Below are 24,375 nucleotides of genomic sequence, written 5' to 3'. Positions count from 1 at the left end.
ATGTTTCTGCCTGCACACCTTTCTCCCTAAGAGGCCACACACTCACATGGTGCCTTTGAGAAGCACTTACCAGAATCAGGGGTAACTGAGAATTGGAAAACGTAGCTGTGAGTGGGAGGGGAAACAGAAGGCCTGTGCCTGCGCGTCTGACCCTCCGGCGCCTCTCTTCTCAGTATTGTGTGTGCATCGACGACTGCTCCTCCAGCAACTGCATGTGCGGCCAGCTCAGCATGCGCTGCTGGTACGACAAGGTGAGGGTGGCCTCGTGTGCGTGGGCTCAGGTGGTAAGTGCCGCTGGTCCGGGTCTGCAAAAACAGTGCAGGCGTCTGTGACCCCAGTGCTGTCGTGGCAGCGTTGGGAAGGAGTTGGAGGTGAGCTGGGTGTGACAGGCAGGGGAGGCACAGCGGGCGCCAGCACCCAAGTCAGGGTCATGAGCCGAGGACATGGCTGCAGAGTCCCTGGGGCTGGGGTCTGCATCCTTTGTGGCTGCCTGAATGGTGGTGGGGGTGGGCAGCCAGTCAGCCTGGCTTGGCCCCAGGAGGAGGTGCTGCTTGTGTTGTGTGTATCTGGTGAGCTGTGCCTTGTGCTTGCTGAGTATGAGGGGTGTGAAGAGGGAGGGTGCTGCTGGGCTGGGTACAGGGAGCATCAGTGTGGGCGCTGGGCTTGAGGAGACACAGGATTGGAAGTTTCTGGTGGGTGCTGGTCCTCGGGGGAGCCCGGGATGGAGGCTGCTGAGGAGATGGGAGTGGGGAGTGGCCCTGGCTGGCAGGGGTGCAATTCAGGGGAGGGATGTCTAAGCAGAGGCGGGGAGAGTTCCTGGTCTCCCAAGTTCAGAGATCACGGTGGGGGTGGAAGCCAGCATGGCCTGGGTGAAGAGACTCGAGCAGGGAGAGGCAGCAGGCGTCCCCTCCGGAAGCAGACTTTGGAGGAGGGTGACCATGGAGGGTCGAGTGTTTACCCATCTGAATTAGAGGCCCCAATGGGAGAAGGATTCGTGCCAGTGAGGGCTATGGAGATGGCAGGCTCAGAAAGCCTCCAGGCTCATGTCTGAGTGGTGTCTTTTCAGGTGGGCAGTCCTCCTGAGGGGGCACAGGAAGGAATGTTCTGAGGAGTGCCCCAATTGTTCAGAGCAGCCCCTGAAGCCATCAAGCCAGTGTGCCTGGGCAGCCCTGGGCCCCGCGCCTCAGTTCACACAGCCCTGGGGGAGCATCTGCACCCAGTGCTGCTGCACCTGGCCTGGCTTCAGGGGGATAGAAAGGGGAGCAGAGGGCTGAGTCCCTCCACAGTTGAGGATTTGCAAGGCAAGGAGGCCAGGAGTGCAGGAGGGTGCAGGAGGCCCCAACCAGCTGAAGGAAGCAGAGCAACCTAGGAGCTGGCAGCCTCGGCGAGGCTGGAGAAGCCCAGGCTGGGAAGGCCCCGGGTGGACAGAAACTGGCCCCAGGCTGGGCCCGGGCGAGCGCTCCAGGGGGTCTCCACAACCTATGTGGGCATCTGAGTGGAGGCTTCCCATCCAAACCATACACATGGAGTTTTTCCCTAGGTGGGTGTTCAAGTTTGGCCAGAAACCATCGTTTTTATGTCAGTTTAAGCCACACTGGGCACTTAGTAGAAATGGGTTGATATCAGTTCAATTAAAGAGTAAGTGACCTCTGCCGGGCCCTTGCTGCTCATCTGTCCACAGGACGGCCGGCTTCTGCCAGAGTTCAACATGGCGGAGCCTCCCTTGATCTTCGAATGCAACCACGCGTGCTCCTGCTGGAGGAACTGCCGAAATCGCGTCGTACAGAATGGTCTCAGGTGAGAGGCAGCTTCCTGCCAGAGCCCCACATTCTGCTCATATTAGCACGTATTAGCACGGAGGTCACCCCGACAGACAAGAACTTAACGTGTTTGGATGCACGCGCGTGTGTGTTTGTAGATAGAGCCGACAAGTTACCTCTGAGCCCCTTATCTTCTAGAAATGTCACTTGTGCCGTAAATCACGAGTCACGCTTCCCCCAGCACAGACTTCGGCATGAGAGAAGGAGCAGGTTGTTGGGTCAGTCGAGCTAAAAGCAGAGGAACGGACTTGGCCTAAGAATTACCTTTGTTACTGAGTTCATGCGAAAATTCTTCAACAGATTAGGGCTGTCATAGTTCTATTTTAATACTCCAGTCATTTTCTAAATATTCTCTGTTCTCTGGGCTTCTCTAACAGTGAGGTGATGTCCTAATGCTTCTCAGGCTGCACGGACTCCTTGTTCCTGGGTTGCTCAGGACGCTTGTGGAGTAAGGCTTGCCCAGCACCCTTCCCCAGCTGGACTTGGTCCCCTGACCGCCCAGCAGCTGCCTCTCCTTTCCCTGGGTTCTGGTCTTGAGCATTTCCTCCACAAATGTGCCTGAGATTGGAGAACTCAAAGCCCCTCTGAGTCATAAGGGAAAGTTATGCACACTTAAATTTAGCTGAACACTAATTTTTATAGTATTGACTTTTTTGTGACCTCGATAAACTTGGTTCATGCTGGAAGGCAGTCTCTGTCCTTGGTGTGGTAGAAAGGCCTGGGGGTGAGGACCCACGCCAGACAGACACAAGGCAGACACGGGACACATGCCAGACAGGCAGACGTGAGGCACGTGGTTCTGAGGGCTCCTCAGAGGCCCACATGCCAGGCCTGCCCAGCCGCCCTCCCCCAGATCTACCCGGCCACCCTCCCCCAGGCCCGCCCAACCACCTTCCCCCAGCCCTGAGAAACCCCTGACCGTCACCGCCCCCCACCACCCTCCCCCAGCCCTGAGGAGCCTGTGGGCTCCTTGTCGGGAGCAGGCTGGGCTGCAGGTGTCACCACAGCCTGGTCCAGCTATAGGCTTCTCTAGTATTAGCACCTCTGCCCCTCACAGTGCCTAGTGGCCCAGGCCCAGCTCTGTCCCCATGTTACAGATGGGGACACCGAGCCACAGCCAGGACCAGTGACTTGCCGAGGTTGTGGGCTGGGGTGTTCCTGGCTGATTCCCGGGTTCTTGGCTCCCTGAGAGTGCGAGATGCTGTGTCTGTGAGGTGTCTGCAGCATCGAATGCTTCGGATACAGAACCAGTTTTCTTCCTCATTTCAATGACGTGGCTCCAGCTGGCTTTTGCTGACCATTGTGGCAACAGGCTGAGGCTGTGGTCTGGGTCCACCACTACTCTCTATTTTCCAGGGCAAGGCTGCAGCTCTACCGGACACAGGACATGGGCTGGGGCGTGCGGTCCCTGCAGGACATCCCACTAGGCACCTTTGTCTGCGAGTGAGTGAGTCCCTGGGTCATCCCAAGCCTGGTGTCATTTCTGGGATGGAGGCCCATCTGTGTCTGTACTTAAAGAAGCCCCTCTGGGAGCAGGCACATCCCCTGGCCTACAGCAGTGTGGGGTGGGGGCCGCGGAGACCCTGGCCCAGAGAACCAAGCTCGTGCTGTCCTCAGTCCTCTCGCTGCTGCCCTTAACCAGCTCAGGAGTACATTTAAGAAGGCGTGGTTCAGTTAGGAAGGCGTGGTCCAGTTAGGAAGGCGTGGTCCAGTTAGGAAGGCGTGGTCCAGTTAGGAGGGTGTGGTCCAGTTAGAAGGCGTGGTCCAGTTAGAAGGCGTGGTCCAGTTAGAAGGCGTGGTCCAGTTAGGAAGGCGTGGTCCAGTCAGAAGGCGTGGTCCAGTTAGGCATGGTCCAGTTAGGAAGGCGTGGTCCAGCTAGAAGGCGTGGTCCAGTTAGAAGGCGTGGTCCAGTTAGGCGTGGTCCAGTTAGAAGGCGTGGTCCAGTTAGAAGGCGTGGTCCAGTTAGAAGGCGTGGTCCAGTTAGAAGGCGTGGTCCAGCATGGGCAGTCATCTCTGGGGGAGGAGACCATTCTGGGTTCTCAGGTACCAGGCCGCAGACGCAGAGCTTTCAGTATCGTCATCGTCATCCTCGGGAACCTCAGCTGAAACCCCAGTTCAACCCTGGGCACACGTCTCCAAACATGTTCCCTGCATGTTTTTCTGGTGTGCCCCGCTCTTTCCCTGTGGTTGCGGAGTCCGGGCTGTGCTTGTCTGTGGGCAGTGCTCGCTGCCTTCCAGGGCCTCACCTGCACTGCACCTCCCTCTGCAGGTATGTTGGGGAGCTGATTTCGGACTCAGAAGCCGATGTTCGAGAGGAAGATTCTTACCTCTTTGATCTCGACAATAAGGTAATGTGTTTTGCGGAGCTGGGGCCATGTAGAACTTGTGAACTGTAAAACCTGAATGTGTTTGTCCCAGTAGGGCCGGGATTCAGATGAGAGCTCTTACTGTTGACAAGAGTGGGCTTGCTATAGACCTGCTGAGCGCCGCATTTGGAGCTGGCCTTGGTTCTGTGCCCAGCATGGATGGAGGGAGGGACCTCTGACTTGGGAGGTCCCTGAGCCTGTGCAGCCAACTGCCCTCTTCTTGTGAGAGTGGGCCTGAGACCCACCACTCCAATCCTCCACACCCCAACTGAGAATCTCGGGTTGGGGCTCGGCAATCCCTAGGACTGCAGAGAGGCTAAGGAGGGGCGCCGGGTACCGAGTCTGGAGAGAGGCTGAGGGGGACGCCGTGTACCTAGACGAGAGGCTGAGGAGGGGCGCCGTGTACCGAGACTGCAGAGAGGCTGAGGGGGGCGCCGGGTACCGAGTCTGGAGAGAGGCTGAGGGGGGGCTCTGTGTGTTCACAGTGACTGAGTGAAGCAGCAGTGAGCCTCCCGTCGTGTGCACAGAAATGCCAACATACATGTCCCTTGTGTCCCCAGCCCACCCAATCCCCACTGCCCAGGCCCTAGAACCTTGTGTGGGAGAGAGCAGGGGCCACTCCAGGAACCTGGTTTTGGGAGCTTTTTGAGGCTAGGGCAGGGGTGATTGACCCATCCCAGCCCTCATGTTCCCTTTACCGTAGCCTCGTTCCCATCATTGCTCTGGAATTCATCCATTGTCTATTTTAAAACCTCTTGAAACTTGCAGTCACTCCGAGCCAGTGGGAAAATAAAGGTTCTTCTCATCTCACACAGCAGCCGCCAGACCACAAAATAAATCTTATGCCTGGAGAATAGGGCACCAGGCAGTCGTCTTCATAGCAGTGGCCTCTGTGGACTGGCAACCCCAACCCCAGGCTCCGTCCCTGCAGCCACCTTCTAAGAAGTAACTGTTGGTGAAATGACTTGTGTTTCATGGAAGAGAAGCCAGGCTCTGGAAGGTCACAGTGTTCAGGCATCTCTCCCTATGCAGTGGGGCTGAGCCCTCAAGGGACGGCAACCTCCGTGTGTGCATGCTGTGTGCAGCGTTGTGAGGCTCCTCTGCTGCGAACTGCCTATTCCAGCCTTGCTGTGGAATGACTCGCCTTCTGTGGGCTGGTAACACATATTCTCACAAAGGCTGTGTTGTCACTTGTGTGCGCCACAGATGTCGCCTTCTCTCTGTGACTTTTTCATTTCCTAATGATGTCTTGTAGTGAACAGAAGTTCTTTTTTTTATTCTAGTTCAATTTATCAGTCTTTTTCTAAATACTGGGTTTTCGTAATGTCTTAGTGACATTTTTTGAAAACTTGAATATTTCCCAGAAACAGTCCTGTTTGCTTTCACGTGGGTTCCGTGTGTAGGTTGACAGCCGTTCTGTGTGTGGTGTAAGATCAGAGTCAAGGTTTATTTTTTTCTCATCTTGTTACCTGGCTGACTCAGCACTGTTTGTGGAGAAGACTGTCTTTTCCCCAGTCAGCAGTGTGGCTCTTGTCATAGCTCAGTGTCCTGGTCCTATCAATCAGTCTGCTGACTTCTTGGCCTGGGCTGTGTTGCCTTAATTATTTTAATTATTGTAGTTTACATCTTCTCACCTTAGAGGTTTTTTTTGTTTGTTTGTTTGTTTGAGACGGAGTCTCGCTCTGTCACCCAGGCTGGAGTGCAGTGGCGCAATCTCAGCTCACTGCAAGCTCCGCCTCCCAGGTTCACGCCATTCTCCCGCCTCAGCCTCCTTAGTAGCTGGGACTGTAGGCGCCCACCACCACACCCAGCTAACTTTTTGCATTTTTAGTAGAGACAGGGTTTCACCATGTTAGCCGGGATGGTCTTGATCTCCTGACATAATCTGCCTGCCTCGGCCTCCCAAAGTGCTGGGATTATAGGCATGAGCCACTGCGCCAGGCTGTGCCCAGCTAAGTTTTGTAGTTTTAGTAGAAGTGGGATTTCACCATCTTGGCCAGGATGGTCTCGATCTCCTGACCTCATGATCCACCTGCCTCGGCCTCCCAAAGTGCTGGGATTACAGGCGTGAGCCACTGCACCTGGCCTTTTTTTTTTTTTTTTTTTTTAAGAGACCAGGTCTTGCTCTGTTGCCCAGGCTGGAGTGCAGTGGCACAATCATAGCTCACTGCAGCCTTGAACTCCTGGGCTCAAGTGATCTTCCTGCCTTGACCTCCCAAGTAGGTAGGACTACAAGTGTGCACTACGATGCCCGGCTAATTTTTTTATTTTGTTTTTATAGAGATGGAATCTCACTGTGTTGCCCAGGCTGGTCTCAAATTCCTAGCCTCAGGCAATCCTCCCGCCTTGGCTTCCCAAAGCACTGGGATTGCAGGAGTGAGCCACTGTGCCCAGCTTCACCATAGAGTTTGTGTCTTGCTCTTTTTGGTCTTCATATAAGTTTTGAAGTCAGCTTAACAAGTTCTACAGAAGCTCCTGTAGGGATTTGATTGGGATTGTATTAGACCCTAATCAGGTTAGGGAAAAATGAGGCATTTACTACCTGGTTTACTAGTTCATGAACATGGTATATCTGTTCATTTGTTGGATTTTTCTTAACCCCCAGTAATATTTTATGGTTTTCTGTGGTGTGGTCTTGTATATATTTTTTTGGATTTTTTTAAATCAAATAGGTTTTTGAGATTTTTTTCTCTTGGATCAACTTTATTGCAATTAATTCAAATACAGTAAAGCAAACTACCTTAAAGTATATGGTTTTAGTTTTTACAAATGTACATCCCAGTGTAATCAATGCCACAGTCAAGATATGGAGCATTTCCATCACTCCCAAATCCCCTGTGAGCCCTTAGTCCCTCCTTCTCCCCTGCCCATCCTGGTGGGTGAGTTCCTCCTGCATTCACATTTTCTATAAATGGAATCCTGTGTCCGGCTTTGCATGTTTTGTGATTTGCCCACGTGGCTACACGTGTCAGTGGTTTGTTCCTTTCTGTTGTTGAATGGTGAGCCACCCAGCCTCCCTGCTAGTTTATGCCTGCTCGCCTGTGGGTGGGCCTCCGTCCTTTCCAATTCTGCCGCCACGAGGAAACCTGCTGTGACTCCCATAGACTTGTTTTTAATGGACGTGAATTTTTATTTCTCTTGAGTAAATGGGGGTGGAGTTACTGGCTTATAGGATGGGGTACCTTTAACTTTAAAAGAAACCGCTAGTTTTCCAAAGTGGTTGTAGCACTTCCGTTCCCACTGCAGTGAGTGAGAGCTCCAAACACTGTGATTTAGATTTGCTTTCCTGATGCTTGATGAAGAGCCTCTTTTCATGTGTGTGTTACCATCCTTATACTTCTTTTGTGAAGTAATTTTTAAAATTTGCCTGTTTGGGCCGGGCGCAGTGGCTCACGCCTGTAATCCCAGCAGTTTGGGAGGCCGAGATGGGCGGTTCACGAGGTCAGGAGATCGAGACCATCCTGGCTAACATGGTGAAACCCCATCTCTACTAAAAATACAAAAATTATCCGGGCATGGTGGCACATACCTGTAATCCCAGTTACTTGGGAGGCTGAGGCAGGAGACTTGGTTGAACTTGGGAGGTGGAGGTTGCAGTGAGCCGAGATCATGCCATTGCACTGTAGGCCTGGGCAACAAGAGCAAAACTCCGTCTCGAAAAAAAAAAAGCCTATTTTGTTGTTGTTGTTGTTGTTGTTTGTTTGTTTATTGAGATGGAGTTTCGCTCTAGTTGCCCAGGCTAGAATGCTGTGGTACAATCTTGACTTACTGCAACCTCTGCCTCCTGGGTTCAAGTGAGTCTCCTGCCTCAGCCTCCTGAGTAGCTGGGACTACAGGTGCCAGCCACCATGCCTGGCTGATTTTTTTTTTTTTTTTTGAGATGGTGTCTCGCTCTGTCGCCTAGGCTGGAGTGCAGTGACGCAATCTCGGCTCACTGCAAGCTCCGTCTCCTGGGTTCACGCCATTCTGCAGCCTCAGCCTCCCGAGTAGCTGGGACTACAGGCACCCGCCACCACGCCCGGCTAATTTTTTGTATTTTTAGTAGAGATGGGGTTTCACCATGTTAGCCAGGATGGTCTCGATCTCCTGACCTCGTGATCCGCCCACCTCAGCCTCCCAAAGTGCTGGGATTACAGGCATGAGCCACCGTGCCTGGCCAACGCCTGGCTAATTTTTATATTTTTAGTAGAGACAAGGTTTTGCCGTGTTGGCCAGGCTGGTCTCGAACTCCTGACCGCAGGTGACCCACCCGCCTCAGCCTCCCAGAGTGCTGGGATTACAGGCGTGAGCCACTGTGCCCGGCCAATTTGCCTGTTTTTTAGTTGGCTGCTTGTCTTCTTGAGTTGTAGGAGCTCTTTCCATCTTCTGACTCTGATACACATATAAGTATGTGTGTGATGCGAATATTTTCTTAGTCTGTGCCTTGCCTCCTCACTTTCTTAACAGTGTCTTTCAGGAAGCAGAATTTTAAAATTCTATTACTTTCCATGTCCTAAGAATTCCATGTCTATCCCAGGATTGTGAAGATTTTCTCCTTTTTTTAGAAGTCTTATATAAAAATGCAAGTTAAGGCCGGACACACTGGCACGCTCCTCTAATCCCAGCACTTCGGGAGGCCGAGACGGAGTTTGAAGCTGCAGTGAGCTGTGATGGAGCCACTGCACTCCAGCCTGACCTGTCTCTCAAAAATGTGGGTTTGAAGTAAGGATTGAGGTTCACTTGTGTCCATGTGGACAGTTAATCCAGCACCACTAGTTCTACTTACACCAGCTGATGCAGATCTACGTCTGGACCATGTTTTGTTCCTTTGATCTATTTGCTGATCCTCAAACCAATGCCACATTCTCTTGACTGATAGTAAAGCTTGGAGCCAGGTAGTGTTATGTCCTCATACTCCTCGTACTCGGCTTTTTTTCAAAACTGTTTCGCTCCTCCATGTCCTTTGCATTTTCATAGACAGTTGAGAGCCCGGTCGTCAGTACAGGCCAAGGCTGCTGGAATTTTTGCGAGACTGCACTAAATCTGCTGACAATTAGCGCGTTGAGCCTTCTGACCCTGTGTCTGTAGGTGGCCCAGCTCTCTTTGAGTTGATCTTGAGTTTCTCTCAGCAGAGCCTTGTTAGCTTTTAGTATATAGATCTTACACTGTTTTGTTAAATGTATTCCTAAGCACGTCATACTTTTCATGTTATAAACAGTATTATTTTTAAATTTCATTTTCCAGTTGTTTGTTGGAAATAATGTGGAAATACTTGATTTTTTTGTGCATTGACCTTGTTAAATGTATTTATGAATTCTAGTAACTTTTTGTACTATTAGGCTTGTCTGCCCATGTGGTCATGTCATGTGTGAGTAAAGACAGTTTTTCTTCTCGCGTTCTGATCCGTGCAGCTTTGTTTCCTGGAAGGTCGGGCATAATGCTTGTTCTTTTCCCGGCACTGGGGGAAGCGGTGTCCTTACCCTGTCTAATGTTAGCTTCAGGCCTTGTGTAAATGCTCCCTGGGTTGTCAGAATTCACTTCCTTGGCTGCAGGAGGAGGCCTCTGCTTCCTTGCTAGCTGGCAGCTGGGGGTGCTCTGAGCTCCTAGAGGCAGCTCTCTTCTTGAAGGCCAGCAGGAGAATGTCAGGGCTTTGCCACGCTGCCTTCCTCATATTCTGTGGGCCAGAAGCAAGTCACGCTCAAGGGGACGGGTTGATACAAGGGAGACTCTTGGGGCTGCCTTAGAATTCTACATGTGTGTGGGCCGACTCCCTCTCCTCACGGGCACCTGCCTTCCCCACTCCGAGCCACGGCCACGCTGACTTGCTTCCTGCAGTCCTGCCTTTTCCAGAATATCATGTAAGTGGAATCACACGCCATGTGGCGTTTGTCATTTCCTGGCTGGGTCATGTGTGAGTGACCTTCAGCTGTATGAGAAACTGCCCAGAGGTGTCACCCAGTCATTCCCTGTTTTGAGTCCTGTGGATTTGGCTGGGCCATCAGTCTTGGGTGGGAGGGCCAGTGCAGCACCAGCTGACCCATCACAGTCAGAAGCAGCCCTTAGCGTCTCAGAAACCTTGATGCTCTTGTATTTGAAGGAGGCATATTTTTCCACAGTTGTTGCTTGATATATAGAAATAGAGTAGTTTTTAAAATTAACTCTTTAACCTGTGGCCTAAAGTCACCTATTAAGTGTAATGATACGTGTGGGTCCGTTGTTTTTTGTGTGTGTGCCCGTGTCATCACCACGCAGGCTGCCCCGGTCCCCATGGTTTCACTTCTCATTCTTGTCGTCTACACCGGCGGGGCCGCCCAGTGTCAGGGAGGAGGCGTGGCCTTTCAGGACCGTTTCCCGTGATGCTGGTATGCAGGTGTTGGGATGCCTTTATCAGAATAACAAAGTTTTCTTTTCTGTCCCAAAGAGTTCCGTGAATTGATGTTGAATTTTGTTGAACATTTAAAAAAATCTATTGAAATAAGCCTATGATTTTTCTCCTTGTTCTGTTAGTGTGAATATCTGATTTATATGCTGTTGTTACTGGAAATTTAATTTATGTGTATTTTAACCATGTGGCATCAGTGCTGTGTTGTGTGGTCAGTCTGGGTCCATGGGGGGGATGGGTGGGTGGGGCGGTGTGTTCCTGTTTCTGTGCCGCCTCCTCGCTGCCATATCTCCTGCCCTGGTCTCTCCTTTCAGCATCTGGCATCTCTGTAGGTCTGTTTCTAGCATCTGTTTTGCCGCTTGTCTTCTTCTTTCCCTGTCTCCTCATGCTTCTGGTTAGTTTTGTTTGGGTGCCAGACACTGTATTTTCAAACCTGCTTGAAGAAAATGCATAGGGTCACCCCGGTCCACTTCCAGGAACCAAGAGGCCTCAGAGCTAAACTGCAGGCCGTGGCCTCTGTCACTCCAGCTGACTTTAGCCCCCAGGTGGCCTTGGTTCCTAGGGGCCTGTCTCAGTCCATTGAGGCTGCTGTAACAGAACACCATAGACTGCACAGCCTGCACAACAGACTGGTTTCTCACAGTGCTGGAGGCCAGAAGTCCAAGGTCAAGGCACCTACCAGTTTGGTTCTGGGGAGGACCCTGCTGCCTGGCTCATGGAGGGACCCTGCCTTCTCACTGCGTGATAACCAGTGAGACCAAGACAGGTGGGTGGAGCCGCAGCCCAGAGGAGAGGGGAGAGCTTTGCTGGGGGTTCGAAACCACCTCCTAATGGCAGCATTGTGCACACAGGCCTCTCTCCCTGCTGATGTGGCTGTGGCCTTCACTGGCCAGGTTCCTCCCGCTCACCTAGGGCCGCACCTCCCAAACTGTGTGGAAGGGCCATTTCCATATTCCCAGTCCACTGTGGGCCAGTCCTTTTGTAAAACAAGGACTGCAACTTCCCAGGCTGCTGTTAAGTTGTCACATTTAACAGGCACAATACCGCTCCATCGGATTGCTGCTGGAGGCTCTCAGTTCCTTGACTCGCTTGTCATGTTGGCCAGGGGGGTCCCCGCCTCCTCGCCTGCACGTCTGTGCTCTGCGTTCACACCTGTTCCCTGGCATGGACTTTCTGTGCTTCCTTCTCCTGTCTGGAGCCACGCCCGCCCTCACCTCCTCAGAGACATCCTGTCAGCATTCTCCACACTCCCTGATGCCCCACAGCTGCCACACTCCCCTGATTCCTTGCTTTCCAGTCTGTCTGCAACCAGATGCAGTCAGGCCTCGCCTCCCATGAGTGTCCCTAAGTCCAGGGCAGGCTCCGGTCCCCACCCACCCGAGGCAGCAGCATCTAGCCCTGCTCCTCCCGGCACCCTCTCACTTCTCAGCCATGGACACACAGGCCCAGGTACGGTTCTTGTTCATTTTGAGGATGTGGAGAGCCACGAACACACCAAAGCGTCCTAGGTGTCTGCTGCAGCTCTGACCCACCCCTGGACCCCAAGACCCCAGACCCCCGGACCCCAGACCCCAGACCCCTGTCCACCTGAGCGCCAAAATCTCTGGGGGCCAGGAAACTTTCTGATTCTGCCTTCAAAATATTTCCTGGACCATTGCAGTGGGCACCCACTCCTGGGTCTGCCCCAGCCCTGCTGTTGCCATCTATTCTCAGCCTGGGGCTACAGGGACCCCAAGCCCTCTGCTTTTGGCTCAAACCTTGCACAGCCCGTTCCCCACTGACTGCCCCCCTCCACTGCTCTCACAGTTGCTGGCACTTCCTCATGCTGTTCTGGAGCTGTTGAACGTGCCCTCTGGGATCCTGCCCCCCCCCCGCTCTCCCGGTCCTTACCTTCTTTAGGCCCTTGTTCAAATCTCCCATCAACGAGGCGCCCCAGGGAGGCCTCTCCATGGTGTGCTTGCCCAAAACCTAGGTGGAAGGTTTCTTCATTAGAGAAACCTTGGAAGAGCAGCACGTGAGGATACATTTAAAGCCCTCAGCGGTGTCCGTTCCTTTGAGGGTTCTGGGATCTGAAGCCTCTGAACCGTAGGAGCAGCTAGGGGAGGCCGTGCCCCTGTGTGAAGGGGCTCCTTGTGCCAGCTGACAGGGTGCGACGGGGCGGTTGGCCCGGCTGCCATCGTGGGAGGGACGTGGACGAACGGCACGCAGTAGGAGGCCATGGACAAGGTTGATGGCCCATGGGGGCAGCCCCTTTGTCTCTTGGGGCTACAGACTGTGCTGTGACCATCCACAGGCCCCAGGGGGGTGCTGGTGGGCATCATGGAAGTCCCGGTGACAAGGGGCATCAGCAGGGGTCAGAGTGGTGTGCCCAGGAGGAGCCCCTCTGCATTCTTCAGGGTGCATGGAACCCACACCCTGTCCCCAAAGAAGCCCGGATCTGCCCTGGGGTGGGGTGGGAGGGCGGCACATGCCAGGCTGCCACATGTGTGTGTGTCCTCGGGGAGTCTGGGCTGGGTCGTCAGGCATGACCATTGCCAAGGCCACACCCTGACTCTAGGCCCCTCTGGTCTGGGCAATGAGGCCAAGCAGAGCACAGGGTCTCGAGACCCCATGACCTCTAGGGTCACGCGGAGGCTCCTGGGGTCAGACTGAGAAAGGGGCTCGTCCTGAGAAGCCACAAAGTGTGCTCCTGCGGGGGTGCGGGGTGGAGGAGGTACGTCTCCCGGGCAGCCACAGATCCCACACTCAGGGCCCGAGTGACGCTTGGTGCAGAGCTGGAAGGTTCTCAGGGTGGGAGGAGGGTTATTTTTAACGCACTGCACTAGAGCATCTCTAAGGCCGGTGGTTCTGGACAGAAAAACCACAAAAATGAGAAGACCAGGAACAGCGAGGCCCCAGCCCTGGGGCCTCATGTCTGCAATAAGCCCTTGGTGGCTCTGAGCAGTGCCAGTTCAGCGCCTTGGAGAGCTGCTGCCTCTGTGCCTCCCCTCCTGCTTGCTGTGTGGGGGCTTGTGGAGCCTGCTAGGAATCCTGGGAAGAGCCCAGATGGGCCTGGCCCTCCCAGATGGCCTCTCTTGCCTCTGGCGAAGTGAAGTGAGCACCTGTAGTGAGGTCCACTCGAAGCACCAGGCCCGGGTGTTTGTACAGAGGCGACTGTGATGTTGTCTCCACTCTCAGCAGGGTGGGGCACCCAGGCACCATGGGGAGGCCCCCGCCCTGGTCTCACAGACGTTGCCACTGGAGCTCCTGCCCTGCGCCCACTGCCACCAGCACCTCCTCACTTGCGGCAGCACCTTGTCCCCACAGGTTCTTCTCTGATGCCTCTTCCCTAATTTTAAAGACATTCAGGTCTCTTATTTAGTTAAAAAATAGAAGAAAAATGTTTTGCTTCTCTGCCACTTCCTTCAGAGATTCCTTTTTCTTGCCTTTGTAATTCCTTTTTGACCACACATTGTGAAAATTTTCAGACATACCGGAAAGCAGAGAGAATCAGGAGAGTGGAGGCTCTTATTCCCCCACCTGGACTTCATGGTTGTTAGTATCTTGCTTTATTTGTTTCATCCTTTTTTGCTGATATAATGTAAAGTTAGTTACAAATGTGACATTTTACCCCCAGTGACGTCAGAGTGTGCCTGTGAATAGTGCTGCCTGACGAGATTGCCGTCACGTGAGGTTCATCTACAGACTCCTAGTTTCCCCGATGTCTTTCCCTGGCTCGCCCCTCTGGAATCAGGCGGGGCTGTCCCTTGTATGATACTTGGCACATCCCAGAAGTTTCTTCTACCAGCAGCCCACACAGTGGCCTTCGGGGGAGACCGGCCACGGTCCACATTTCTGTGTGCCCCCGTGGTGTCACCTCACTTGTTCTCTTATCCCGTGTTTGCGGCCAGCTGGGAGGAAGGGCTGAGGTTTGGCGACACTCACACCGGGGCTGCTGTGTCCCATAGGGAGCTTTATGGCCACCTCGACTGCCCACCCCGAGCGTCCATGGCTTCCCTGTTTATTAACAGACATTCTTCTGTTTAAATAAATAAACCTTAAACCTGGGCTTTGTGGTTACTCCTCAGAGAAAGGCAAGATCAATGCTTTATTCTTACCATTTAGTTATCAAGTTTCAGAGTGAGGAAGTAGCAGCAAAGAAATTTTGAGGCCGGGCGCGGTGGCTCACGCCTGTAATCCCAGCACTTTGAGAGGCCGAGGTGGGCGGATCACAAGGTCAGGAGATCGAGACCATCCTGGCTAACACAGTGAAACCCCGTCTCTACTAAAAATACAAAAATTAGTCAGGCGAGGTGGCTCACGCCTGTAATCCCAGCACTTTGGGAGGCAGAGGCGGGCGGATCACGAGGTCAGGAGATCGAGACCACCCTGGCTAACACAGTGAAACCCCGTCTCTACTAAAAATACAAAAAATTAGCCGGGTGAGGTGGCAGGTGCCTGTAGTCCCAGCTACTCGGGAGGCTGAGGCAGGAGAATGGCGTGAACCCGGGAGGTGGAGCTTGCAGTGAGCCGAGATCGCACCACTGCACTCCAGCTTGGGCGACAGCGAGACTCTGTCTCAAAAAAAGAAAAAAAAAAAAAAAAAAGAAATTTTGGTCTTTTTTTTCTTTCCTCTGTTTTGAGTGTTAAAGTGGGCTCATGGATTTTTACTTTTTTTTTTTTACATTTTTACATGTATGTTTGATCAATTATAGCCATTCTTATTTAATGGTCAAACTGCCCCATCTTTGGCCATGGGGAACCCATGCAGGCGAGCCCGTCTCCTTTGGTGACACTGCTCTTCGGTACCATGTGACACCCAGGCCTCCCTTATATTCCTTGCCCCACATTTGGAATCAGCCATTTCTCCAGGATGTCCTTGTGCTTTTGGAAGAGAAAGACACTGAAACGAGACTCTGGGGTGCCCACTGCTGTCAGGGTGCCATGGGCTCTTGACTCAATTTTCAGAGGGCGGAGCTATGAAGTAAACAGATTTTTTAAAATGTGTTCATGTTAATATTTCCAGTTCAAATTTAACAGTGTAGAGTTTTTATCCAACTTCTTTGATTTTATATTTGTATCTCTTACAATAAAAATTTTGGTTTCTAAAGTCTTTAGTTTCAAAATAGCACTCCAGATATTACTGATAACAGTAAGCATCAGTACAACTCCTGGATGGCATCTGCGCTTCTTTGCAGCGTCTCACTCCTCAGAACATGTTCCATGGAAGCTGGGCCCAGTCTTGTGCTTCGCAGCACCGGAAATGTTGCTTGTGTGATTGTGTCACCGGCTTGATAGGCAGTTACATTAATTTTAGTTCATTTTAAATGTTACAATTTAATTTTTTGTTTTTTGATTGTGTAAAATTTTTGCACGCTTGGGAAGTTCACACCCAGAAAAGCCTTGCTTCTCTCCACGCTCTCTGTATTCTGTTTCCTGCTGTCTTAGTCCATTCGAGCTGTGATAGCAAAACACTGTAAACCGTGAGGCTTACAAATAACAGGAATGTATTTCTCACTGCTCTGGAGGCTGGAAGTCCCAAGATGAAGGCGTTGGTAGATCTGGTGTCTGGGCAGGGCTTCCTGGTTCATAGCCAGTGCCTTCTCACTGTGTCCTCATGTGGTGGAGGGGGTGCAGCAGCTCTCTGGGGTCCTTTTTATGAGGGCACAGTTCCCTCCACTCCCATGACCTAATCACTTTCCCAAAGCCCCACCCTAACCTTGGGGTCTCAGCCTGTGAGTCTGGTGGGGGGACACACACATTCCAACCGTAGCACCTGCAGTAACCATCAGCAGAAATCGAGAAAAAATAAGTAGATTTCTTATTCCTTCTCTTTTCTTACACAAAAAGTGGTAGAGTGTAGATACTGCACCAGCCCTTACCTTTCTCCAGACAGGATTTGGGGAGAGTCATCATATTGTCCGTACATGGAAATCTTTCTCCTCCTTTTTGGGGCATTCCAGTTGATTTCAGCCCTTGCTATTTATCTCAAATAATGTTGCGTACAAGTCAGTTTGTTTGACTTTACCTGTCATTAGGCAAATCTCTTGAGATTCTGTTCATCCACCCAGTGATGGCTTCAGCAGCCAGTGAATTTCGATGTAGAATTTCCGTTGGATTCTTTCTCTGTTTCTCCACTGAGACTTATCATTTCTCTGAGATTTTCATGCCTTGAAATCTTGCTTTGTTGTTCATTGAGGACAGACAGCCTTAGGAGCTGCCTTGAAAATACGTGTCTGTTGGCCCAGTGTCTGGTTCATCTCAAGGCTGGACTCAGTTGAGTGTTCTCTTTCGGACGTCTTCGTTTCCTCAGTGTTTCAAGTGTCAGGTCACTTGAGTTGTTAACGTGGGGAGGACTCTGGTTTCTCTCCCGCGTGGGCCTTGTTTCCCTAGTGCGATTGGCTGGGCCCCTTCCGCAGGCCCCTCCTCTCTCGTGGTCCCTGTGCCTTCGCCCCAGTCCTAGGATTGGCCGGGCTCCCTCCACAGGCCGCACCTCCTACATGGCCTCTGCGCCTCGTTCCAGTCCTAGGATTGGCTGAACTCCCTCCACAGGCCCCGCCTCCCACGTGGCATCTGCACCTCGCCCCAGTCCTAGGATTGGCTGGGCTCCCTCCACAGGCCCCACCTCCTACATGGCCTCTGCGCCTTGTTCCAGTCCTAGGATTGGCTGAACTCCCTCCACAGGCCCTGCCTCCCACGTGGCATCTGCACCTCGCTCCAGTCCTAGGATTGGCTGGGCTCCCTCCACAGGCCCCACCTCCTACATGGCCTCTGCGCCTCTTTCCAGTCCTAGGATTGGCTGAACTCCCTCCACAGGCCCCGCCTCCCACGTGGCAGCTGCACCTCGCCCCAGTCCTAGGATTGGCTGGGCTCCCTCCGCAGGCCCTCCCCACCACCCACCCACGTGGCCCTGTGCCTTCCCTCGAGTCCTAGGATTGGCTGAGCTCCCTCCACAGGCCCTGCCTCCCACGTGGCCTTTGCACTTTGCTGCAGTGTTAGGATTAGCTGGGCTCCCTCCACAGGCCCGCCCCCCACCCTGCCTTGTGGCCCTGTGCCTTCCCTCCAGTCCTAGGATTGGCTGGGCTCTCTCCGCAGGCCCCGCCTCCCACGTGGCCTATCTGCCTTACTCCAGCTGTCAGTCTCTGGACTGTTGTCTTTATCTGGTCCTGGTCGGGCAGAGATTTGTATACACAGACTTTGACACCTCACCCATGTTAGAACACGGGGCAGCGCTGTGTGCTCTGCCAGACGGGCTGCCCCTGGTGAAAGCCTGGGCAGAGCCGGGCCTGGCCCCTCCAGTCGGAAGCCCCTCACTCTCCATCTTGCTGCTTATCAAGACCTTCGCGTGTGCGTTGTTGCTAGTTCCAGAACTGCATTCTGCACGGGGAGGAGTCGCCTCTAGATTCTTAGTCCATCAGACCCCGAAGCAGAGGCCAAAGTCCACGTCACGTGAGCCACTCTGAACTCTGTTTCTTTGGGGTAAACCAGGAGGCGGCTTCCCGCGCCTTTGGCTTTTGGGGGCTGTGGCTGGTCCCGTCCGGCGGCCGTGCTCGCCTGGTTTACTGTCTTGTCACTGCCCGCGCCTTGAAGGTTGTCGGAGAGCTGCCCTCGTCCACGCCTTTACCCGCTTGTTGGTTTGGGTTTTAACCTCTTGATCTCTGAGCGTCCATGGTTCTGGTTAATGTTCATGCTGGGGCAGGTTGTGGACCAGGTGTCTCTGCCTGCAGGCCCCGCCCTCTCGGAACTCCGTCCTGGAAAGCCCCAGGTGCCTCCTTCCCCGTCTGCCTGGCTGTCGTCTGTGGTGTTGCCTCTTCCCGTCGCTGGGTAACAAACCACGCCACCCACCCGCAGCTCGCCATGGCGCCCACCCACTCGGCCCAGTGTGCACAGCAGGGGTTGGGCGTGCCCTGCCTCGGGCTGCACAGGCAGGGTGCTGCTGAGCCCACGTCCCTGTGGTTGCCTGGGCAAAGTCCAGGTTCCTTGCTAGCTGCCGGCCGGGACCACCTACCTTCCTCCCACGCAGTCCCTCCATCCAGGCCCCAGCAGCTCCAAGCCCTGGGTCTCCAGAGAGAATTGCTTTTAAAGGGGTTGCGTGGTTAGGTCAGGCCCACCCACCTCGTCCCCCTCTCTACGGTCAATTCAGAATCCATCATCACAGGCCAGTGCCAGGGGCCAGGGCCCAGGGCCATGCGGCCACCCGGAATCCTGGGCTCCTCTCCAAGGCACCAGGGTGAGGAGGACGCCTCAGTCTCTTCGGCCTCGTGTTCCACAGTCACATCAGCACCCGGAAGGGCTGCAGCAGAAGTCGTTTTCTGTGGGCAGCCTCCGCCTGACGGTCCTCCCCGGTGCCATTCGCCACTGAGTCTTCCCAGACCCACCCTCCGGGCACTGCTTCGCCTCCTCGTCACCAAGACAGTGTGTCCCGGACGCCAGCTCCGTCCCTCCCGACCCCCTCAGCCCCTGCCACTGCCTCACGGGGCTCTTGCAGCCCCGGCCTCCCTTCTCCTGTAGGTGCCAGACAGCTCCATGGGCCCTCGGGTGGGATGGCGTTGTCCACATTGCACCGCGCTGGAAGCCTCATGGGGACGCCGTCAAGGGAACGGCCTGCACCACCCCCACCCCACCGCAGACGGAGGCCCGGCGAGGAGGGCAGGGTGCGGGGTGGGTGGCCACACAGCGAGGAGAAGGCCGGCGGAGGTTCTGCACCGCCGCCACAGGTCACTGGAGAAGGCCCCTCCTGCATGGCGGGCCTGCGCCCAACCCCAGGCTCCGGGACTGCCGTGCATGGCCGTACCCGGCGAGGCCGGCGTGTCGGGGCCTTGCTCACTGCAGCGCGTGCCGGCTTCTCTCGCCCTGCAGGACGGGGAGGTTTACTGCATCGACGCGCGGTTCTACGGGAACGTCAGCCGGTTCATCAACCACCACTGCGAGCCCAACCTGGTGCCCGTGCGCGTGTTCATGGCCCACCAGGACCTGCGGTTCCCCCGGATCGCCTTCTTCAGCACCCGCCTGATCGAGGCCGGCGAGCAGCTCGGGTACGCACCGCCCCGGCCCCTGGCCATCTCCGCTGCCGGCGGGACGGTTGTAGGAACGGGGCTTGCATTGCTTTCCTGGGCTTGTCTCGGGCTTATGCTAGTGGTTTTCCTGTAGTTCTAAAAACTACGACCTGGGATGCGGCACGGCAGATCGGGGTGAGGAAGCCTTGGCCGTGCCTTAATTTATCTGGCTCGTGGGAGGTGCCTGTGGGATTCCACTTGGAGCCTTGGTTCTGTTCCCTCCCCAGGTTTGACTATGGAGAGCGCTTCTGGGACATCAAAGGCAAGCTCTTCAGCTGCCGCTGCGGCTCCCCCAAGTGCCGGCACTCGAGCGCGGCCCTGGCCCAGCGTCAGGCCAGCGCGGCCCAGGAGGCCCAGGAGGACGGCCTGCCCGACACCAGCTCCGCGGCTGCCGCCGACCCCCTATGAGACGCCACCGGCCAGCGGGGCGCTCGGGAGCCAGGGACCGCCGCATCGCCGTTTAGAGGACGAGGAGGAGAGATTCCGCACGTGACTGAAAGGTCCTTCGGGGCTGCGCCGCCGGCTTCCTGGAGGGGTCGGAGGTGAGGCTGCAGCCCCTGCGGGCGGGTGTGGACGCCTCCCAGCCACCTTCCCAGACCTGCGGCCTCACCGTGGGCCCAGTGCCCAGGCTGGAGCGCACACTTTGGTCCGCGCCCCAAAGACGCTGGTAGTCCGCAATGGCATCACCTTCTGAGTTTCTGATGCTGATTCGTCGTTGCGAAGTTTCTCGTTTCTTCCTCTGACCTCTGAGGTCCCCGCTGCACCACGGGCTTGCTCTGTTCTCCTGTCCGGCCCAGACTCTTCTGTGTGGCGCCGCCGAAGCCACCGTTAGCGCGAGCTGCTCCGTTCGCCCTGCCCGCGGCCTGCGTGGCTGGCGCCGAGTTCCAGGGGCCGCACGGAGGGCACGGTCTCCTGTCAGGCTCCGAGAGGTCAGGAGACCGACCCCACCACTAACTTTGGAGAAAATGTGGGTTTGCTTTTTAAAGGAATCCTATATCTAGTCCTGTATATCAAACCTCTAACTGACGTTTCTTTTCGAGGAAGTGGCTTGGTGGGTGCAGCCCCCGCCGGTTCCGTTGACGCTGGCACCTTCTGTTGATTTTTTAAGCCACATGCTATGATGAATAAACTGATTTATTTTCTACCATTACTGAACATTAGGACAAACAAAAAATAAAAAACAAAACACAGACAACGGTGCTGATTCTGGTGTGGTTTCTACTCACCACGTGAAATAAACTATCAACTGTATAAAGAGAACAAAGTGATTTTAGAATAAAATGCAGGAAAAACTTTTTTAAAAATGTTAGTCTTGTAGTGTGAATAAATTTGCCATCACCTTTTGTGTGGTGGCCTGGCAGGTCATATAATTTTTTTTGGCATATACCTTTTTAAAGACTGTAATTAGTGCAGTAACAGTGGGGTTTTTTTTGTGCAACTCTTCTAAAACATTCATAATGCAGTCATGTTTATTTTTTTCTGTTAAAATGTTTTTGACAGTTTTAAGAGCAGTCTTTTGGCTCTGACCATTTCTTGTTCTGTTTTCAATGAAATCAATAAAAAAAAAGAAGTACTTTAAATGGGGTTTTTATTATGACACCATATTTCAGGGTCTCTGCAGAACTTGCAGGTCCCCCTGGACCTGGCCCAGCTCTCTGTCCCCTGTCTAAGGAAGTACAGCTTCCTTTTCACCCCAGATTTGTCCCCAAGAGGGGACATTCCAGGCAGAGGTTAGGGGAGCCTGTGCATTTGTGCACGTGTCGAATGAGTCTGTGTGTGTCCACGAACGCATTGTGCATGTGCGAATGCGGGCCGACTGGTGTGTTTTGTGTCCGTGCGTGTGTCTGTGGGTCTGCATCTAGTGCCAGGTGCCCAGCTCTGGGCATCATTGTGGAAGCCGACAGGGCACATCAGGTGAGTCCCACAACCAGAGGCAGAGCTGCACTTGAACAGCGAGGCCGGAGAAGGCAGAGCCAGAGCCCGTCCTACTTCCTGCCAGCCATGACCCCGTCCTACTTCCTGCCAGCCATGACCCCGTCCTACTTCCTGCCAGCCATGACCCCCACTCCTCTATGGGGACCCGTAGACCCAAAGCCTCCAGCCTGCTGTGTTCTCCTTGCTGACTGGCCTCACTCACCACAGGAGAGCTTTTAGTGTAACCTCAGTAACACGCTCAGACACTCTGCGGTTTAATACACAGAATTCACGCAGGCGTTTTAGATGCTTATCTAGCACGGTAACAACTGCCCTGCACTTTGTGAATAGACGGCCCAAGCAGGGTGCGCGGTCATCCAGCCTGAGGTACGAGTGCCTGTCACCAGACATTGCGCAACTGCGCGAAGGACTGGGCAGGTGGACCCAGGATGGATGTGGCCTATCTGTGACCCCTCTGCACAGGGCCACAGGGGAGGCCACATTCCTTCAGGAGCCCAGGCAGCCTACAGCCTTTCACGTCTGCGTCCGTAGCAGGGGCTGTGTGGGGCGGGCTGGGTTCCCGCCAAGCCCCGTGCTCAGGAGGGTGTAGGGACCGCACGTCACCTCATTTCAGAGGCAGTGGCAGGAGGTGACTAAGGGGCCACTGGCGCTTGAACCTAAGGCTCTGCTGGCTCCATCAGCCCTGCGGGGGGAGCAGCCCTGCCGGAGGAGCAGCTGGTACAGCCCCTTCCCCTGGGACAGCCTGTAGCTGGCAGATGACTCTGATTAATTTTTGTGGCTTGAGTGTCCACCCGTTCTGCTCCATGCCCTGGGTCAGGTACTGGGTGTACAAACAGGTATTGGTTGAATTAAGCCAACAGCAAACTTTTTGGGTGTCACGAAGGCCCGCCAGGGTGGCCCCACAACTAGGCCCTGTCACAGAAAGTTCCAGCCATTTAAAATGAGCACCCAACACAGAGCTCACCTCACATGGTCCTGGGCAGCTCGGCCGTGACCGCCTTGTCCCTAAACCAGACTCTGGGCTTGGGAGGAAGAGACCTTACAGGGCCTTTGCACTGTGGGGCAGCAGCTGCACGTGCTCCCGGGAGTGCAGGCCTGGGAACGGGGCTGAGGGGACTTGCGGCAGGTGCTGGGAACAGGCAGGTGAGTCTCACAGGGACCAGGTGGGCCAGGGCAGGGCAGGAGGACTCCACCTCCCCTTCCCCTCCCTCTTTCTCCTCTTTGGATAAATAAAAATGGAAAACCCATGCAGGCTGGCCCTCTGGTCCTGCAGCAGCCAGAACCCCTCACCTGGGCAAAGCTCCTAGCAGGTTCTTAGCCCACTTGGGCAGAGAGCGGCCTGCATCCTTGTCCTGGCCCAGGCTGTAGTCTGTGAGAGAAAACAGGCTTGTGGGGCTGGAGGGGAGGCCCCTCTGAGCTCACTGGGTGGGGGTCGGCCTGCTGAGGCACTCAGTGAGTGGACTTGGGTGTCACACTGTGGAGCCCACGGGGCCCCAGCCGGGTAGGCCAAGGAGATGGCAGCAGTGCCCACACAGTGGGTCCTTGTGCCTGCTGGCTCCTGGCACCCCCCACCCTACATACAGGCTTGAGGGACCCAGGGCCCCTTTTTTAGCTCCTCCCCTGACCCATGATGATTCAGGGGAATGTAGTTCCCCCAGGGCAGGGAACAGGGCTCGGCCACCCAGGGCAGGGAACAGGGATCAGCCTCCGGCCAGGCTCCGTCGGTCCTGGGAGTGCGAGCTGGGGCCTTCCTGGGTCAGTGTGTTCTAAGGGGGCTGAGTAGGGCCCTGGGGTCCCCAGCTGTGCACACCCCCTCGGGGTCTTCTGAGGCTGGGTGGACTGAGGCCCTCCCCACAGAGGGGCAGCCACCGAAACACGGATGAGTTGTGAGCAGAGGCCACCCAGTTACACTCCAGGTTGCATTTGTTTCTGTGAAAGTCACACCTGTTTATTACCAAAAACTCAACACACAAGACCTGGAAGAGGAATGTGAAACGCTCCAGAAATCCTCCTTCTCGCCCCCGCCTGACACAGGCGACAGCTGCGGCCTGCTGGGTTCACTCGGGCAGATGTGTCTTCTGTCAGGCAAGGGAGAGACCCCCTGGCTTTGGCAGGAGCGTCAGACGCACTGCGCGTCTGGACCAGGTGAAACCTTTGTGACGTATGTATGCTATTTCTTTCGCGAAGCGCAATGACACTGCGAAGGAGAATCCCGTACCTCATCTTTATCCATTTGTGCAAGGGGTCAGAGGGCACGAATTGTGCCTTTTGGGATCGCTTACCAAAACGTCACACAGAAGACGCCAGCCAGTTTTGCCTTCACTGGCGTACGTCTCCCCCAGCTCTTGCTGAGGCCCCCCCCATTGCACTTCCTGCTTTTCTAATTGTCCAGAGGGTGACTCTCACTGCAGTGTTATTTTGCAATTTGATTGTTGATAAAATTGAGCATCTCTTCTTATATTTATTACAGACTAGCCTGTCCTCCTATGTGAATTGCCTTTGTGCAAAAATTCTGTTGTGCTGCCTATATTTTTCTTATTGATTTTTGTGAGCTCTTTATATATTGTAGTTTTATACCTATACTGAATTTAAATTTGTTATGTGGCAGAAATCTGTCTTGTGACTTCTGATTGTGTAATACATTTAGAAAGACCTTCTGCACCCCCAGATTATAAAAAAATATGCTCCAGTGCTTGTCCTAGTTCTTTGTTTTTAGGTTTAGCTCTTGAATCCAGGTGGGATTTATTTGGTGTATGGTGTGAAATAACAATATAAATTTTTTTAGGCTTTTTGTGGAGGCATAATTGGCATTTGTCAAAATGCATGGATTGAGTGCAGCTGAGAGCATTCTGACAAAT

The 24,375-nt window shown here is 54.1% G+C and overlaps 1 protein-coding gene across 16 annotated transcripts in view; it reads left to right on the top strand.

Annotated features, from left to right (window-relative positions):
- The window catches only part of EHMT1 (euchromatic histone lysine methyltransferase 1), a 230,745-nt gene extending 209,583 nt beyond the window's left edge, over positions 1-21,162 (top strand). For all 16 annotated transcript variants that reach the window (XM_063636698.1, XM_063636694.1, XM_055270152.2 and 13 more), the window contains 6 exons: positions 174-251; positions 1,682-1,797; positions 3,177-3,263; positions 4,090-4,168; positions 19,386-19,561; positions 19,810-21,162. In XM_063636698.1, the coding sequence (XP_063492768.1) occupies positions 174-251; positions 1,682-1,797; positions 3,177-3,263; positions 4,090-4,168; positions 19,386-19,561; positions 19,810-19,990 (717 nt within the window). In that variant the 3' untranslated portion in view covers positions 19,991-21,162. The remainder of the gene's footprint in view (positions 1-173; positions 252-1,681; positions 1,798-3,176; positions 3,264-4,089; positions 4,169-19,385; positions 19,562-19,809) is intronic.
- The last annotated feature ends 3,213 nt before the right edge of the window (positions 21,163-24,375 follow it).

The sequence above is a fragment of the Symphalangus syndactylus genome, chromosome 3, assembly GCF_028878055.3.
Source record: "Symphalangus syndactylus isolate Jambi chromosome 3, NHGRI_mSymSyn1-v2.1_pri, whole genome shotgun sequence".
Taxonomy (NCBI): Eukaryota; Metazoa; Chordata; class Mammalia; order Primates; family Hylobatidae; genus Symphalangus; species Symphalangus syndactylus.
This window is presented reverse-complemented; position numbering and strand designations above follow the sequence as displayed.